Here is a 17,807-nt window from a genome sequence, read left to right as displayed (position 1 = left end):
GTTCCAGTCATTGGCAGCAGAGAACTGGAAGGAGAGGTGGCCAAAGGAAGAATTGGCTTTGGGGGTGACCAGTGAGATATACCTAGCTGGAGCGCGTGCTATGGGTGGGTGCTGCTATTGTTGACCAGTGAGCTGAGATAAGGCGGGGCTTTACCTAGCAGAGACTTGTAGATGACCTGGAGCCATTGGGTTTGGTGACGAGTATGAAGCGTGGGCCAGCCAACGAGATCATACAGGTCGCAGTGGTGGGTAGTATATGGGGCTTTGGTGACAAAACAGATGGCACTGTGATAGACTGCATCCAATTTGCTGAGTAGAGTGTTGGAGGCTATTTTGTAAATGACATCGCCGAAGTCGAGGATCGGTAAGATAGTCCGTTTTACAAGGGAATGTTTGGCAGCATGAGTGAAGGAGGCTTAGTTGCGAAATAGGAAGCCGATTCTAGATTTAATTTTGGATTGGAGATGCTTAATGTGAGTCTGGAAGGAGAGTTTACAGTCTAACCAGACACCTAGGTACAGTGCCTTGCGAAAGTATTCGGCCCCCTTGAACTTTGTGACCTTTTGCCACATGTCAGGCTTCAAACATAAAGATATAAAACTGTATTTTTTTGTGAAGAATCAACAACATGTGGGACACAATCATGAAGTGGAATGACATTTATTGGATATTTCAAACTTTTTTAACAAATCAAAAACTGAAAAATTGGGCGTGCAAAATTATTCAGCCCCCTTAAGTTAATACTTTGTAGTGCCACCTTTTGCTGCAATTACAGCTGTAAGTCGCTTGGGGTATGTCTCTATCAGTTTTGCACATCGAGAGACTGAAATTTTTTCCCATTCCTCCTTGCAAAACAGCTCGAGCTCAGTGAGGTTGGATGGAGAGCATTTGTGAACAGCAGTTTTCAGTTCTTTCCACAGATTCTCGACTGGATTCAGGTCTGGACTTTGACTTGGCCATTCTAACACCTGGATATGTTTATTTTTGTACCATTCCATTGTAGATTTTGCTTTATGTTTTGGATCATTGTCTTGTTGGAAGACAAATCTCCATCCCAGTCTCAGGTCTTTTGCAGACTCCATCAGGTTTTCTTCCAGAATGGTCCTGTATTTGGCTCCATCCATCTTCCCATCAATTTTAACCATCTTCCCTGTCCCTGCTGAAGAAAAGCAGGCCCAAACCATGATGCTGCCACCACCATGTTTGACAGTGGGGATGGTGTGTTCAGGGTGATGAGCTGTGTTGCTTTTACGCCAAACATAACGTTTTGCATTGTTGCCAAAAAGTTCAATTTTGGTTTCATCTGACCAGAGCACCTTCTTCCACATGTTTGGTGTGTCTCCCAGGTGGCTTGTGGCAAACTTTAAACGACACTTTTTATGGATATCTTTAAGAAATGGCTTTCTTCTTGCCACTCTTCCATAAAGGCCAGATTTGTGCAATATACGACTGATTGTTGTCCTATGGACAGAGTCTCCCACCTCAGCTGTAGATCTCTGCAGTTCATCCAGAGTGATCATGGGCCTCTTGGCTGCATCTCTGATCAGTCTTCTCCTTGTATGAGCTGAAAGTTTAGAGGGACGGCCAGGTCTTGGTAGATTTGCAGTGGTCTGATACTCCTTCCATTTCAATATTATCGATTGCACAGTGCTCCTTGGGAAGCTTGGGAAATCTTTTTGTATCCAAATCCAGCTTTAAACTTCTTCACAACAGTATCTCGGACCTGCCTGGTGTGTTCCTTGTTCTTCATGATGCTCTCTGCGCTTTTAACGGACCTCTGAGACTATCACAGTGCAGGTGCATTTATACGGAGACTTGATTACACACAGGTGGATTGTATTTATCATCATTAGTCATTTAGGTCAACATTAGATCATTCAGAGATCCTCACTGAACTTCTGGAGAGAGTTTGCTGCACTGAAAGTAAAGGGGCTGAATAATTTTGAACGGCCAATTTTTCAATTTTTGATTTGTTAAAAAAGTTTGAAATATCCAATAAATGTCGTTCCACTTCATGATTGTGTCCCACTTGTTGTTGATTCTTCACAAAAAAATACAGTTTTATATCTTTATGTTTGAAGCCTGAAATGTGGCAAAAGGTCGCAAAGTTCAAGGGGGCCGAATACTTTCGCAAGGCACTGTATTTGTAGTTGTCCACATAAGTCAGAACCGTCCAGAGTAGTGATGCTAGACGGGCAGCGATCAGTTGAAGAGCATGCATTTAGTTTTACCTGCATTTAAGAGCAGTTGGAGGCCACGGAAGGAGAGTTGTATGGCATTGAAGCTCATCTGGATGTTAGTTAACAGTGTCCAACGAAGGGACAGAGGTATACAGAATGGTGTCGTCTGCGTAGAGGTGGATCAGAGAAACACCAGCAGTGAGAGTGACATCATTTAAAAAAAACAAATTTTTAACCTTTATTTTACTAGGCAAGTCAGTTAAGAACAAATTCATATTTTCAATGACGGCCTAGGAACAGTGTGTTAACTGCCTGTTCAAGGGCAGAACAACAGATTTTGTACCTTGTCAGCTCGGGTATTTGAACTTGCAACCTTTCGGTTACTAGTCCAATGCTCTAACCACTAGGCTACACTGCCACCCCAATCATTGATACTATTCCATGTTGATGGGTGTGGGTTAGTGAGTGGTTAGTCAGTTTACACGTCCATGTTGATGGGTGTGGGTTAGTGAGTGGTTAGTCAGTTTACACTTCCATGTTGATGGGTGTGGGTTAGTGAGTGGTTTGTCAGTTTTATACTTCCATGTTGATGGGTGTTGGTTAGTGATTCGTTAGCCAGCCTACTATTCCATGTAGATGGAATACTACCAAACATCATATTGTCACAACAGCTATCGATCCCCACTCTGTTCTCTCGTCTCAGTGCTCCTTACTGCCAAACATATTTACACAACAGCTAGTGATCACCACTCTGTTTCCTCGTCCCTGGACTCAATACTACCAAACATCATATTTACACAACAGCTAGTGATCACCACTCTGTTTCCTCGTCCCAGGGCTCAATACTCCCATCAACATATTGTCACAACAGCTAGGGATCACCACTGTGTTCCCTCATCCAAGTGCTCAATACTGCCAAACATATTGTCACAACAGCTAGGGATCACCACTGTGTTCCCTCATCCAAGTGCTCAATACTGCCAAACATATTGTCACAACAGCTAGGGATTACCACTGTGTTCCCTCATCCAAGTGCTCAATACTGCCAAACAACATATTGACACATCAGCTTGGGTACACCACTCCTTTCCCTCGTCCAAGTGCTCAATACTGCCAAACATATTGTCACAACAGCTAGGGATTACCACTGTGTTCCCTCATCCAAGTGCTCAATACTGCCAAACAACATATTGACACATCAGCTTGGGTACACCACTCCTTTCCCTCGTCCCAGGGCTCAATACTGCCAAACAACATATTGTCTGTATGTTGCATGACAGTACTCTTTGTGGTCTATACCTGGATCCTGCCGATTGCCCAATGCCAACAAGTTTGAAAAACATATCTTGCTAGAGATCTAGCTAGTCTAACTAGGTACCTAGCTCGCGAAGGACTGACTACCAGCTTGTTTTTGAGAATGCAAGGGGCCATACCAAGTATTGGAGTCAAAAGGGCAAAGGAAAGGGCAAAAGCGCCAAGTAAGCCAAGCCAAGCTATTTTCCGTGAATGCAACGCTTTGAAAATGAAAATATATTGTTTAACTTTTTTTCCACAAGTGTGATAGCTAGCTAATGTAGCTACCAACTTAGCTTGCTAGCTCTCGTCAGATTGAAATCCAATCTTTTATCAGGCAGAGAAATTCAAGGGAAGGCCGTTAGCTCACATTAGATAGCAAGTTATAACGTTATATAACAATGTAGCCTACCTTACGTTGCTAACTTTCTGGCTAACAACCTAAACACTTTTTATTTCAATATAAAAATGAGATTTATAACCAATGATTCACATTTTTACATGTTCTGAAGACATTGTAAGATGGAATTGATGTATCTTCTTTTTCTGTTATCGCATTCCAAAATCAACCTGGAATGCAACCTAGACTGTGCTCAGAAGGGATGTTGATTGCTGACTGATTTGTCACGTAATTTAGGTTTCTGGAAAATTTAGTTATAATCTAGAACAAACAAGCATTCTAGCTGGAGGGGTCTCCAAGAACACCTCTACACACAAACTCGGCTATCTGAAATCTAAAGTTAAGACATAGCTGTTGGCTAGCTAACCACCCAAATGAAAAGTTAGCAGTCAGCTAGCAAACCACCCAAATACAAACTTAATTTAACTAAAAAGTAGCTGTCAGTGAAAAGTTTACAGCTAACTGTCTGTTCATCCTTCCTCTCCAGAACCAGAAATAGAGCTGTCCCTACCAGGTGTTCCGGGGATTCCAGACCAGGTGTCCCTGCCAGGTGTTCCGGGGGTTCTAGACCAGTTGTCCCTGCCAGGTGTTCCGGGGGTTCTAGACCAGGTGTCCCAGCAGGTGAACCAGGCGGTGAGGAAGCGCCGCCATGCCGGAGATGACGACTACAACATTGAAGTTCTCCTGGGTGTCGACTATTCCGTGGTGCGTTTCCATGGCAAGGAGCATGTGCAGAACTACCTGCTGACCCTCATGAACATTGTAAGTCACTTTTTCTCTTATCGAACTCTAACCCTCATTGTTAGTCACTTCTCTTATCGAACTCTAACCCTCATTGTTAGTCGCTTCTCTAATCTAACTCTAACCCTCATTGTTAGTCACTTCTCTTCTCCTCCTGATACATTTAGCTCTGTGTACAGTGCCTTGCAAAAGTATTCACCCCCTTGGCGTTTTTCCTATTTTCATACATTACAACCTGTTTAAATTGATTTTTATTTGGACTTCATGTAATGGACATACACAAAATAGTCCAAATTGATGAAGTGAAATGAAAAAAATAACTTGTTTAAAAAAATGCAAAAAAATGCAAAATGGAAAAATGTTGCGTGCATATGTATTCTCCCCCTTTTCTATGAAGACCCTAAATAAGATCTGGTGAAACCAATTTTTTTTGGACCTTTTATTTAACTACGCAGATCAGTGAAGAACAAATTCTTATTTTCAATGACGGCCTAGGAACAGTGGGTCAACTGCCTTGTTCAGTGGCATAATGATATATTTTGTACCTTGACAGCTTGGGGATTCGATTTTGCAACCTTTCGGTTAGTAGTCCAATGCTCCAACCACTAGGCTACCTGCCGCCCCAATTACCTTCAGAAGTCACATAATTAATTGAATAAAGTCCACCTGTGTGCAATCTAAGTGTCACCTGATCTCAGTATATATCAAATCAAATCAAATTTATTTGTCACATACACATGGTTAGCAGATGTTAATGCGAGTGTAGCGAAATGCTTGTGCTTCTAGTTCCGACAATGCAGTAATAACCAACAAGTAATCTAACTAACAATTCCAAAACTACTGTCTTATGCACAGTGTAAGGGGATAAGAATATGTACATAGAGATATATGAATGAGTGATGGTACAGAGCAGCATAGGCAAGATACAGTAGATGGTATCGAGTACAGTATATACATATGAGATGAGTATGTAAACAAAGTGGCATAGTTAAAGTGGCTAGTGATACATGTAATTACATAAGGATGCAGTAGATGATATAGAGTACAGTATATACATATGAGATGAATAATGTAGGGTATGTAAACATTATATTAGGTATCATTGTTTAAAGTGGCTAGTGATATATTTTACATCATTTCCCATCAATTCCCATTATTAAAGTGGCTGGAGTTGAGTCAGTGTGTTGGCAGCGGCCACTCAGTGTTAGTGGTTGCTGTTTAACAGTCTGATGGCCTTGAGATAGAAGCTGTTTTTCAGTCTCTCGGTCCCAGCTTTGATGCACCTGTACTGACCTCGCCTTCTGGATGATAGCGGGGTGAACAGGCAGTGGCTCGGGTGGTTGTTGTCCTTGATGATCTTTATGGCCTTCCTGTAACATCGGGTGGTGTAGGTGTCCTGGAGGGCAGGTTGTTTGCCCCCGGTGATGCGTTGTGCAGACCTCACTACCCTCTGGAGAGCCTTACGGTTGTGGGCGGAGCAGTTGCCGTACCAGGCTGTGATACAGCCCGCCAGGATGCTCTCGATTGTGCATCTGTAGAAGTTTGTGTGCTTTTGGTGACAAGCCAAATTTCTTCAGCCTCCTGAGGTTGAAGAGGCGCTGCTGCGCCTTCTTCACGATGCTGTCTGTGTGAGTGGACCAATTCAGTTTGTCTGTGATGTGTATGCCGAGGAACTTAAAACTTACTACCCTCTCCACTACTGTTCCATCGATGTGGATAGGGGGGTGTTCCCTCTGCTGTTTCCTGAAGTCCACAATCATCTCCTTAGTTTTGTTGACGTTGAGTGTGAGGTTATTTTCCTGACACCACACTCCGAGGGCCCTCACCACCTCCCTGTAGGCCGTCTCGTCGTTGTTGGTAATCAAGCCTACCACTGTTGTGTCGTCCGCAAACTTGATGATTGAGTTGGAGGCGTGCATGGCCACGCAGTCATGGGTGAACAGGGAGTACAGGAGAGGGCTCAGAACGCACCCTTGTGGGGCCCCAGTGTTGAGGATCAGCGGGGTGGAGATGTTGTTGCCTACCCTCACCACCTGGGGGCGGCCCGTCAGGAAGTCCAGTACCCAGTTGCACAGGGCGGGGTCGAGACCCAGGGTCTCGAGCTTGATGACGAGCTTGGAGGGTACTATGGTGTTAAATGCCGAGCTGTAGTCGATGAACAGCATTCTCACATAGGTACTCCTCTTGTCCAGATGGGATAGGGCAGTGTGCAGTGTGGTTGAGATTGCATCGTCTGTGGACCTATTTGGGCGGTAAGCTGTGGACGTGTCAGGTAAGGTGATATGGTCACTTCTCTCAAAGCACTTCATGATGACGGAAGTGAGTGCTACAGGGCGGTAGTCGTTTAGCTCAGTTACCTTAGCTTTCTTGGGAACAGGAACAATGGTGGCCCTCTTGAAGCATGTGGGAACAGCAGACTGGTATAGGGATTGATTGAATATGTCCGTAAACACACCGGCCAGCTGGTCTGCGCATGCTCTGAGGGCGCGGCTGGGGATGCCGTCTGGGCCTGCTGCCTTGCGAGGGTTAACACGTTTAAATGTTTTACTCACCTCGGCTGCAGTGAAGGAGAGGCCGCATGTTTTCGTTGCAGGCCGTGTCAGTGGCACTGTGTTGTCCTCACAGCGGGCAAAAAAGTTATTTAGTCTGCCTGGGAGCAAGACATCCTGGTCCGTGACTGGGCTGGTTTTCTTCTTGTAGTCCGTAATTGACTGGAGACCCTGCCACATACCTCTTGTGCCTGAGCCGTTGAATTGAGATTCTACTTTGTCTCTATACTGACGCTTAGCTTGTTTGATAGCCTTGCGGAGGGACTAACTGCACTGTTTGTATTCAGTCATGTTACCAGTCACCTTGCCCTGATTAAAAGCAGTGGTTCGCGCTTTCAGTTTCATGCGAATGCTGCCATCAATCCACGGTTTCTGGTTAGTGAATGTTTTAATCGTTGCTATGGGAATGACATCTTCAACGCAGATGTTCTAATGAACTCTCACACCGAATCAGCGTATTCGTCAATGTTGCTGTCTGACGCAATACGAAACATATCCCAGTCCACGTGATGGAAGCAGTCTTGGAGTGTGGAATCAGCTTGGTCGGACCAGCGTTGGACAGACCTCAGCGTGGGAGCTTCTTGTTTTAGCTTCTGTTTGTAGGCAGGGATCAGCAAAATGGAGTCGTGGTCAGCTTTTCCGAAAGGAGGGCGGGGCAGGGCCTTATATGCCTGTTCTGTTCTGTTCTTTTACTGAGGAGTGGGTTCTGTCTGGCCTCTCTACCATAAAGGCCTGATTAGTGGAGTGCTGCAGAGATTGTTGTCCTGGAATGTTCTCCCATCTCCACAGAGGAACTCTGGAGCTCTTTCAGAGTGACTATTGGGTTTTTGGTCATTTCCCCGCTCCAGGAAGAGTCTTGGTGGTGCCAAACTTCTTCCATTTAAGAATATTTTTTTAATTCACTTTTATTTAACTAGACAAGTCAGTAAAGAACATATTCTTATTTAAAATGACAGCCTACCAAAATGCAAAAGGCCTCCTGCGGGGATGGGGGCTGGGATTAAAAATGTATGACAAAATAACGACAAGAGACACCACAACACTACATAAAGAGAGACCTAAGACAACAACATAGCATGTGACACAGAGAGATCCTTGATGAAAAAATGCTCCAGAGCGATCAGGACTTAGACTATTGCGAAGGTTCACCTTCCAGCAGGACAGTGACCCTAAGCACACAGACAGGACAATGCAGGAGTCGCTTCGGGACAAGTCTCTGAATGTCCGTGAGTGGCCAAGCCAGAGACCGGACTTGAACCCGATCAAACATCTCTGGAGAGACCTGAAAATAGATTTGCAGCGACACATCCCATACAGTCTGACAGAGCTTGAGAGGAAAAATGGGAGAAACTGAAGAATGGGAGAAACTCCCCAAATACAGATGTGCCAACGCTTGTAGCATCATACCCAAGAAGACTCGAGGCTGTAATTGCTACCAAAGGTGCTTTTATTTAATTTAATTTTTATTTTCTTATTTCACCAGGTAGGCCAGTTGAGAACAAGTTCTCATTTACAAATGCGACCTGGCCGAAATAAAGCAAAGCAGTGCGACAAAAACAACAACACAGAGTTACACATAGGATAAGCAAAATATACAGTCAATAACACAATAGAAAAATCTATGTACAGTGTGTGCAAATGTAGTAAAATTAAGGAGGTAAGGCAATAAATAGGCCATAGTTGCGAAAAAGTTACAATTTAGCATTGACACTGGATTGATAGATGTGCAGATGATGATGTGCTGTTAGAGACACTGGGGTGCAAAAGAGCAACAAAAATACATAACAATATGGGGATGAGGTAGTTGGGTGGGGAATTTACAGATGGGCTGTGTACAGGTGCAGTGATCGGTACGCCGCAATGACAGCTGATGCTTAAAGTTAGTGAGGAAGATATAAGTCTCCGGCTTCAGTGATTTTTGCAATTCGTTCCAGTCATTGGCAGCTGATAACTGGAAGGAAATGCGGCCGAAGGAGGTGTTGGTTTGGGGATGGCCAGTGAAATATACCTGCTGGAGCGCGTGCTACGGGTGGGTGTTGCTATGGTGACCAGTGAGCTGAGATATGGCGGGGCTTTACCTAGCAAAGACTTATAGATGACCTGGAGCCAGTGGGTTTGGCGACGAATATGTAGCGAGGGCCAGCCAACGAGAGCATACAGGTCACAGTGGTGCGTACTATATGGGGCTTTGGTGACAAAACCGATGGCACTGTGATAGACTACATCCAATTTGCTGAGTAGAGTGTTGGAAGCTATTTTGTAAATGACATCGCTGAAGTCGAGGATTGGTAGGATAGTCAGTTTTACGAGGGTATGTTTGGCAGCATGAGTGAAGGAGGCTTTCTTGCAAAATAGGAAGCCGATTCTAGATTTGATTTGATTTCGTCTGCGGAGATTTGGATCAGAGAATCACCAGCAGCAAGAGCGACATCATTGATGTATACAGTGAAAAGAGTCGGTCTGAGAATTGAACCCTGTGGCACCCCCATAGAGAATGCCATAGGTCCGGACAACAGGCCCTCCGATTTGGCACATGGAACTCTATCTGAGAAGTAGTTGGTGAACCAGGTGAGACAGTCATTTGAGAAACCTTGGCCAGGTCGATGAAGACAGCTGCACAGTACTGTCTTTTATCGATGGCGGTTATGATATCGTTTAGGACGTTGAGCGTGGCTTAGGTGCACACACTACAAACTCGGAAACCAGATTGCATTGCGGAAAAGGTACGGTGGGTTTCGAAATGGTCGGTGATCTGTTTGTTAACTTGGCTTTCTAAGACTTTAGAAATGCAGGGCAGGATGGATATTGGTCTGTAACAGTTTGGGTTTAGAGTGCCACCCCCTTTAAAGAGGGGGATCACCGTTGCAGCTTTCCAATCTTTGTGGGTTACGGGAAAGGGTCCAGATTGTCTAGCCCAGCTGATTTGTAGGGGTCCAGATTTTGCAGCTCTTTCAGAACATCAGCTATCTGGATTTGGGTGAAGGAGAAGCGAGGGGAGGCTTGGGAAGTTGATCGGGGTAGGGGTAGCCAGGTGGAAAGCATGGCCAGCCGTAGAAAAATGATTTTTGAAATTCTCGATTATTATTATTAGACATCGCTAGGTTGGTGGTGCTTCAACAAAGTACTGAGTAAATGGTCTGAATATTTATGTATTTGTGATATTTCAGTTTTTGGCTTTGTCATTATGGGGTATTGTGTGTAGATTGATGAGGAAATAAACAATTTTATTTATTTTAAGAATAAAGTTGTACCGTAACAAAATGTGGAAAAGTCAAGGGGTCTGAATTATTTCTGAATGCACTCTACGTGTTGCTTGTCCCATGTAGCTCTGTCTATCTCTTTGTCTCTCTGATACATGCTGCTTTTCCTATGTTGCCATGTCTGATGTTTAAATAAACTCTACCTGTCTGAATCTCTCTGCACCTCTCTAAACCTGTCTGAATCTCTCTGAACCTCCCTAAACCTGTGTACTGATGCGAGAGATGTTATCCAGCCATTACATTGTCTAGCTTCTCTTCTCACCTACAGAAGAGACCAGAGGTGTGAGGCAGAGTGGATGCTCAGTGCACTCCACTGTTCATCATACAATGTACAGAAATATAATAATAATATGTCAGTACCCCTGTGGGGTAGAACTCTGGGTCATCAGGGTTGTCTCTATTTCCTGTCCTCTCTAGTGTGAAGAAGTCCATCTGTACCTCTGCCATCTGGTTAGAAGATGACTCATACAGTGGGTTATCTTTCCAAGATGGCGTAGCAGTCAGACTTCTTTGTCCTAGTCTTGTCGTGCCCCATGTATATATCTTTTTATATATTTTTCTTCACATATCTTTATCTTTTTCTAAACCTCAATTTCAAACTACTCTCCTGCAACCCGCCTCTCCCAATGTGGTGTGGATCTGCTTTTTTTCTAAGGTATTTTGCTTTACTTCTGAACCGGAATCCCCCAACTGAAGCTAGCCAGCTCACTAGCTACTAGCGGTCATCAGCTAACCTTAGCTCGGAAAGCTCTTGCCACTTTGTACAACGCGACTCAAACCAGAGCATACCGGACCTATTTTCTCTCCATATCCCCGGAAATCCTACCGCAAACTCTGGACCTTTTCACCTGGATCATCGCAGGTAGCTAGCTAATGTCTCTGTCCCGAAGCAAACACCAATTAGCCTGGAGCTAGCCCATGCTAGGCCAATTTCCCGGCTAGCTGAAGAGGTCCATCAGCCACTCCTGGGCCACTATACCTATTTTGCCAATTGGACTGGACCTCTTTGCTACACTTAACCCTCCTAATCCATCACGACTGGTCTAACCACACGAGGAGGCTATAACAGGAACAGATATAGCCCTTGGTTCACTCCAGACGTGACAGCCCTTGACAAGCACAAAAACATCCTGTGGCGTACTGCATTAGCATCGAATAGCCCCTTTGATATGCAACTTTTCAAGGAAGTTAGGAACCAATATACACTGGCAGTTAGCTTTAGCTTTCCTATCTTTTTAAAACAGAAATTTGCGTCCTGTAGCACAAACTAAAAAAAGTTCTGGGACACTGTAAAGTCCATGGAGAATAAGTGCACCTCCTCCCAGCTGCCAACTGCACTGAGGCTAGGAAACACTGTCACCACCGATAAATCCACTATAATGAAGAATTTCAGTAAGCATTTTTCCACGGCTGGCCATGCTTTCCACCTGGCTACCCCTACTCCGATCAACTGCCCAAGCCTCCCCTCACTTCTCCTTCACCCAAATCCAGATAGCTGTTGTTTTGAAAGAGCTGCAAGACATAACTATGCAGCCATATTCATCGACCTGGCCAAGGCTTTCGACTCTGTCAGTCCCCACATTCTTATCAGCAGACTCAATACCCTTGGTTTCTCAAATGACTGCCTCACCTGGTTCACCAACTACTTTTCTGATAGAGTTCGGTGTGTCAAATCGGAGGGCCTGTTGTCCGGACCTCTGACGGTCTCTATGGGGGTGCCACAGGGTTCAATTCTTGGGCCGACTTTCTTCTCTGTATACATCAATGATGTTGCTCTTGCTGCTAGTGATTCTCTGATCCACCTCTACGCAGAGAGACACCATTCTGTATACCTCTGGCCCTTCTTTGGACACTGTGTTAACTAACCTCCAGACGAGCTTCAATGCCATACAACCCTCCTTCCGTGGCCTCCAACTGCTCCTAAATGCAAGTAAAACTAAATGCATGCTCTTCAACCGATCGCTGCCCGCAACTGCCTGCCAGCCCACCATCACTACTCTGGACGGTTCTGACTTAGAATATGTGGACAGCTACAAGTACCTAGGTGTCTGGCTAGACTGTAAACTCTCCTTCCAGACTCACATTAAGCATCTCCAATCCAAAATTAAATCTAGAATTGGCTTCCTATTTCGCAACTAAGCCTCCTTCACTCATGCTGCCAAACATACCCTCGTAAAACTGACCATCCTACCGATCCTCGACTTCGGCGATGTCATCTATAAAATAGCCTCCAACACTCTACTTCACAGATTATATGCAGTATATCACAGTGCAATCCGTTTTGTCACCAAAGCCCCATATACTACCAATCACTGCGACCTGTACGCTCTCGTTGGCTGGCCCTCGCTTCATACTCGTCGCCAAGCCCACTGGCTCCAGGTCATCTACAAGTCTTTGCTAGGTAAAGCTCCGCCTTATCTCAGCTCACCGGTCACCATATTAGCACCCACTCGTAGCACACGCTCCAGCAGGTATATCTCACTGGTCATCCCCCAGAGCCAATTGCTCCTTTGGACGCCTTGCCTTCCAGTTCTCTGCTGCCAATGACTGGAACGAACTGCAAAAATCACTGAAGCTGGAGACTCATATCTCCCTCACTAACCTTAAGCACCAGCTGTCAGAGCAGCTCACAGATCACTGTACCTGTACATAGCCCATCTCTAAATATCCCACCCAACTACCTCATCCCCATACTTTATTTATTTATATTTCTTGCTCCTTTGCACCCCAGTTTCTCTACTTGCACATTCATCTTCTGCACATCTATCACTCCAGTGTTTAATTGGTATGTTGTAATTACTTCGCCACCATGGCCTATTTATTGCCATACCTCCCTTATCTTACCTCATTTGCACACACTGTATATCGACTTTTTCTACTGTATCATTGACTGTATGTTTGTTTATTCCATGTGTAACTCTGTGTTGTTGTTTGTGTCGCACTGCTTTGCTTTATCTTGGCCAGGTCACAGTTGTAAATGAGAACTTGTTCTCAACTAGCCTACCTGGTTAAATAAAGGTGAAATAAAAATAAAGAAGATGTGAAGGAGAGAGACTTTGTATTCAATTCATTGTCTCCTCCTCACGCATCGACTCGCTGTCTAACTGTCTGTCTTCCTGTCTGTTTCAATACTGTCTTACTATCTATTTCAATACCATATTGCCGTCTGTTTCAATACTGTCTTACTGTCTGACTGTCTGTTTCCGTCCTGTCTTGCTGTGTGTTTCAGTCCTGTCTTGCTGTGTGTTTCAGTCCTGTCTTGCTGAGTGTTTCAGTCCTGTCTTGCTGAGTGTTTCAGTCCTGTCTTGCTGAGTGTTTCAGTCCTGTCTTGCTGAGTGTTTCAGTCCTGTCTTGCTGAGTGTTTCAGTCCTGTCTTGCTGAGTGTTTCAGTCCTGTCTTGCTGAGTGTTTCAGTCCTGTCTTACTGAGTGTTTCAGTCCTGTCTTGCTGAGTGTTTCAGTCCTGCCTTGCTGAGTGTTTCAGTCCTGCCTTGCTGAGTGTTTCAGTCCTGCCTTGCTGAGTGTTTCAGTCCTGCCAGTCTTGCCATCTGTTTTCGATCCTGTCTTGCTGTTTGTTTCAGGTGAATGAGATCTACCACGATGAGTCTCTAGGAGTCCATATTAATGTGGTGTTGGTGAGGATGATCATGCTGGGCTATGCTAAGGTAGGCTTTAAAGATACCGCTTTGATAAAGCTCTAAATAGGATACCACTTAGAAGAATATTCTATCCACAATTATTCTATCCAGTACAGTGAGTGCATACAGTTACAGCCAGTGGTGTGTATTTATGGATGCCAAGGGAAGCCAGGCTTCCACAAAAAAAATGTGTTTCATAGTGGTCCTTCAATTTGGAAAAGGCTGAATGTATCTTACTGGAGAAAGCATCCGAGCTAGTGAAACAGCGCCCCTCTGTCTCAGTATGTGTCGGCCATCTATCTGATGCTATCTGGTCAAAAAGAGTATGACATTGTTGCTGCCCGTGGCATTGAATACAAGAGAAACCAGCGAGCATTTGGCCTTCCTTGACAACATATTAATATTAGTCAATCAGCATTGAGCTAAACTGAGTGAGCTTAATTTATCAAAACAAATGTGTCAAGGGAAGCCCGTTTTGTTTTTGCTTCACTCCAATCACAAGCCAAATGTAATTTACCCCAAAAATGTGAATTGTTGCATCTCGTTGTGCCATTGGCCTCCAATGGCTAGTTAAGTAGCTAAAATGGTCCCTTTCCTAAATGACCCATAGATGGAGATCGGGATTTGTGGTTTTACTTAATTCTCCGTACTCGCCAATGATTTTAATGACAATTCTGATCCAACCATAAATTCATGCATTGTGCCCCTGGTCTGAGAGGATGGAAGTTCAAAATGTTGCTTGATGTAATAGGCTAATGTTAACTAGCTGGCCTGGGGCACCGTTGCCCCGAGGTAGTTAGCCTAGCGAGTCAGGTAGCCTAGGACAACAAAAACTAGAAGTGTGTACTGTATGACAGAGTCATGAAAGAGAGGGGAGTGGTACTTCTGGGTGAGTCAATATGCTTTGTGGACTTCAATGGACAGATGTTGCTATCCAGTTTTGTGATGAACCAAAGGTGTGGTTTAATTTATTCTGCCATTTATTGTCCCTGCCTTTAGGCCTATATATCACGGTGTCAAGGCATATAAATTAACAGGTTATAGAGAAAACATTATCACAACACACTTGTTGTGATTTTACCCATGCACCACTACTGGTTACAGCATGTGTTTGTGATTCTTGAGGGAATTGAACCCATGACCTTGGTGTTGCTAACACCATGCTATCAGGTTCTAACAGTTTGTCTGTCCTGTCAGTCCATCAGCCTGATAGAACGAGGGAACCCGTCCAGGAGTCTGGAGAACGTGTGTCGCTGGGCGTTCGTTCAGCAGAAGGCAGACCATGACCATTCTGAGCACCATGATCACGCCATCTTCCTGACCAGACAGGGCTTTGGACCCACAGGCATGCAGGGTAAGACCACGACCCCTGATCCCTAACTCTGACCCTAACCCGTACCTCTAACCCCCTGGAATGTAGGGTTGGTCCAGGATTACCCCATGTGTACTGCTTCCTCCTGTCAGTCTCACTGACTTCATTCCAGCTCCCTACCGGGCCTGCAGTGTTCTGAAAACGTTAGGTCACATAATGTAGTGTTTGAAGAAGCCCTCCTAATGTTACTCTTAGTACTATTTGTTGAAGCAGCCAGTTGCACTATTTGATGTTAAAAAACTCTATTTGGTAGTTGTTGAATGTGCCCAACAGAGGTGTTAGCTAGTCAACCTGGTGATCACAGTTGTATTTGATTTTAGACATGCTGGATTCATTTGTTATACCAGAGTTGCTCTGAAGAACAGTCTGTTGTATCTTCCACCAACATTTATAGTTTCAGGCTCTCATTTTTCATACTAAGTTATCAATTTATTTTGTATTTATTTGTTTGCACCAAAGATTATAACAGTACATGACCAAGATGTTCAAACGTTCATAGATGACCAGCAGGGTCAGATTATAATAATCACAGTGGTTGTAGAGTGTGCAACAGGTCAGCCCCTCAGGAGTAAATGTCAGCTGGCTTTTCATAGCCGATCATTCAGAGTTAGAGACAGCAGGTGTGGTAGAGAGAGTCCAAAACAGCAGGTCCGGGACAAGGTAGCACGTCCGGTGAACAGGTTCCATAGCCACAGGCAGAACAGTTGAAATTGGCGCAGTAGCATGACCAGGTGGACTGGGGAGTTATCAGGCCAGGTAGTCCTGAGGCATGGTCCTAGGGCTCAGGTCCTCTGAGAGAAGGAGAGATAAAGAGAGAAAAAGAGAAAATTAGCATACTTCAATTCACACAGGACACCGGATAAGACAGGAGAAATACTCCGGATATAACAGACTGACCCTAACCACCCGACACATAATCTACTGCAGCATAAATACTGGAGGCTGAGACAGGAGGGGTTTGGAGACACTGTGGCCCCCTCCGATGATACCCCCAAGCAGGGCCAAACAGGCAGTATATAACCCCACCCACTTTGCCAAAGCACAGCCCTCACACCACTAGAAGGATATCTTCAACCACCAACTTACTACCCAGAGACAAGGCCGAGTATAGCCCACGAATATCTCCCCCACGGAACGAACCCGAGGGGGGCGCCAACCTGGACAGGAAGATCACGTCAGTGACTAAACACACTCAAGTGACATACCCCTACTAGGGACGGCATGGAAGAGCACCAGTAAGCCAGTGACTCAGCCCCTGTAATAGGGTTTGAGGCAGAGAGTCCCAGTGGAGAGGGGAACCGGCCAGGCAGAGACAGCAAGGGTGGTTCGTCGCTCCAGTGCCTTTCCATTCACCTTCACACCCCTGGGTCAGACTACACTCAATCATAGGTAGGAGCAAGCCCATGTAATGCTTTGTAGGTTAGCAGTAAAACCTTGAAATTAGCCCTTGCCTTGACAGGACATATGATTTTTAAAAATTACTATTGGGGATCTGTAATAAACCCCAGGAAGAGTAGTTCCTGACAAGGCAGCATCTAATGGGGATCTATAATAAACCCCAGGAAGAGTAGCTGCTGCCTTGGCAGGAACTAAAGGAGATCCATAATAAAAACCAGGAAGAGTAGCTGCTGCCTTGGCAGGAACTAATGGAGCTCCATAATAAACCCCAGGAAGAGTAGCTGCTGCCTTGGCAGGAACTAATGGGGATCCTTAATAAACCCCAGGAAGCGTAGCTGCTGCCTTGGCAGGAACTAATGGGGATCCATAATAAATACAAATACAAATAACAAAAACTGCTAATTATAAATGTATAAATGAATTCACCAGCAATCACAAAAATAATCAACTGTATATTTTTTGTTTACATGTGCGTGTGGATGTGAGTGTGTGAGAGTTATATGGGGGAGATTACTGAGTAGTCAGGCTGAACCCCCAGTCTTTGCTTGAAGTTATTGAGGGATAATGATGTTTGGTAATGTGAAGATAATAATTTTAGAGTATGGTAGCTCTATATCTAATAGAGAAATGACTATGTGAGGTGCAGCAGTATGGAAGGTTATCGCAGTGTCTTTTGTTGTGTAGATGAATTTCAGAATTAACCTGGAAGCATCCATTGAAGGGTTTAGGTAAACTGTCTGGGAGGTATGAGTATTTGTAGATGAAAGGGCATAATTGGAGTACATTAATGTCATAAATAGACAATATAATTAGTTTCTTAAACTTGCAGATGGAGCCGGGTAATTCGAGGTGGCTAGTCTTGCAATTGTATATTGTATGATGAGTAATTTGTGTAGGTAGGAGGTATATGTACTGGCCCACCCAGACAATATTACAGTAAATTAGATATGGGTAAATGAAGCTCTAGTATAGAGTTAG

At 44.5% G+C, this 17,807-nt stretch overlaps 1 protein-coding gene across 1 annotated transcript in view; it reads left to right on the top strand.

Annotated features, from left to right (window-relative positions):
- adamts3 (ADAM metallopeptidase with thrombospondin type 1 motif, 3) overlaps positions 1–17,807 on the top strand; it is a 146,390-nt gene that overhangs the window by 33,221 nt on the left and 95,362 nt on the right. Inside the window, exons 5-7 of the mRNA XM_042331164.1 lie at positions 4,361–4,635; positions 14,003–14,086; positions 15,257–15,413. Of these exons, the coding sequence (XP_042187098.1) occupies positions 4,361–4,635; positions 14,003–14,086; positions 15,257–15,413 (516 nt within the window). The remainder of the gene's footprint in view (positions 1–4,360; positions 4,636–14,002; positions 14,087–15,256; positions 15,414–17,807) is intronic.

Source organism: Oncorhynchus tshawytscha, linkage group LG12 (genome assembly GCF_018296145.1).
Source record: "Oncorhynchus tshawytscha isolate Ot180627B linkage group LG12, Otsh_v2.0, whole genome shotgun sequence".
In the NCBI taxonomy this organism is placed as follows: Eukaryota; Metazoa; Chordata; class Actinopteri; order Salmoniformes; family Salmonidae; genus Oncorhynchus; species Oncorhynchus tshawytscha.
The sequence above is the reverse complement of the archived record's forward strand: the minus strand, read 5'-3'. Positions and strand labels throughout refer to the sequence as shown.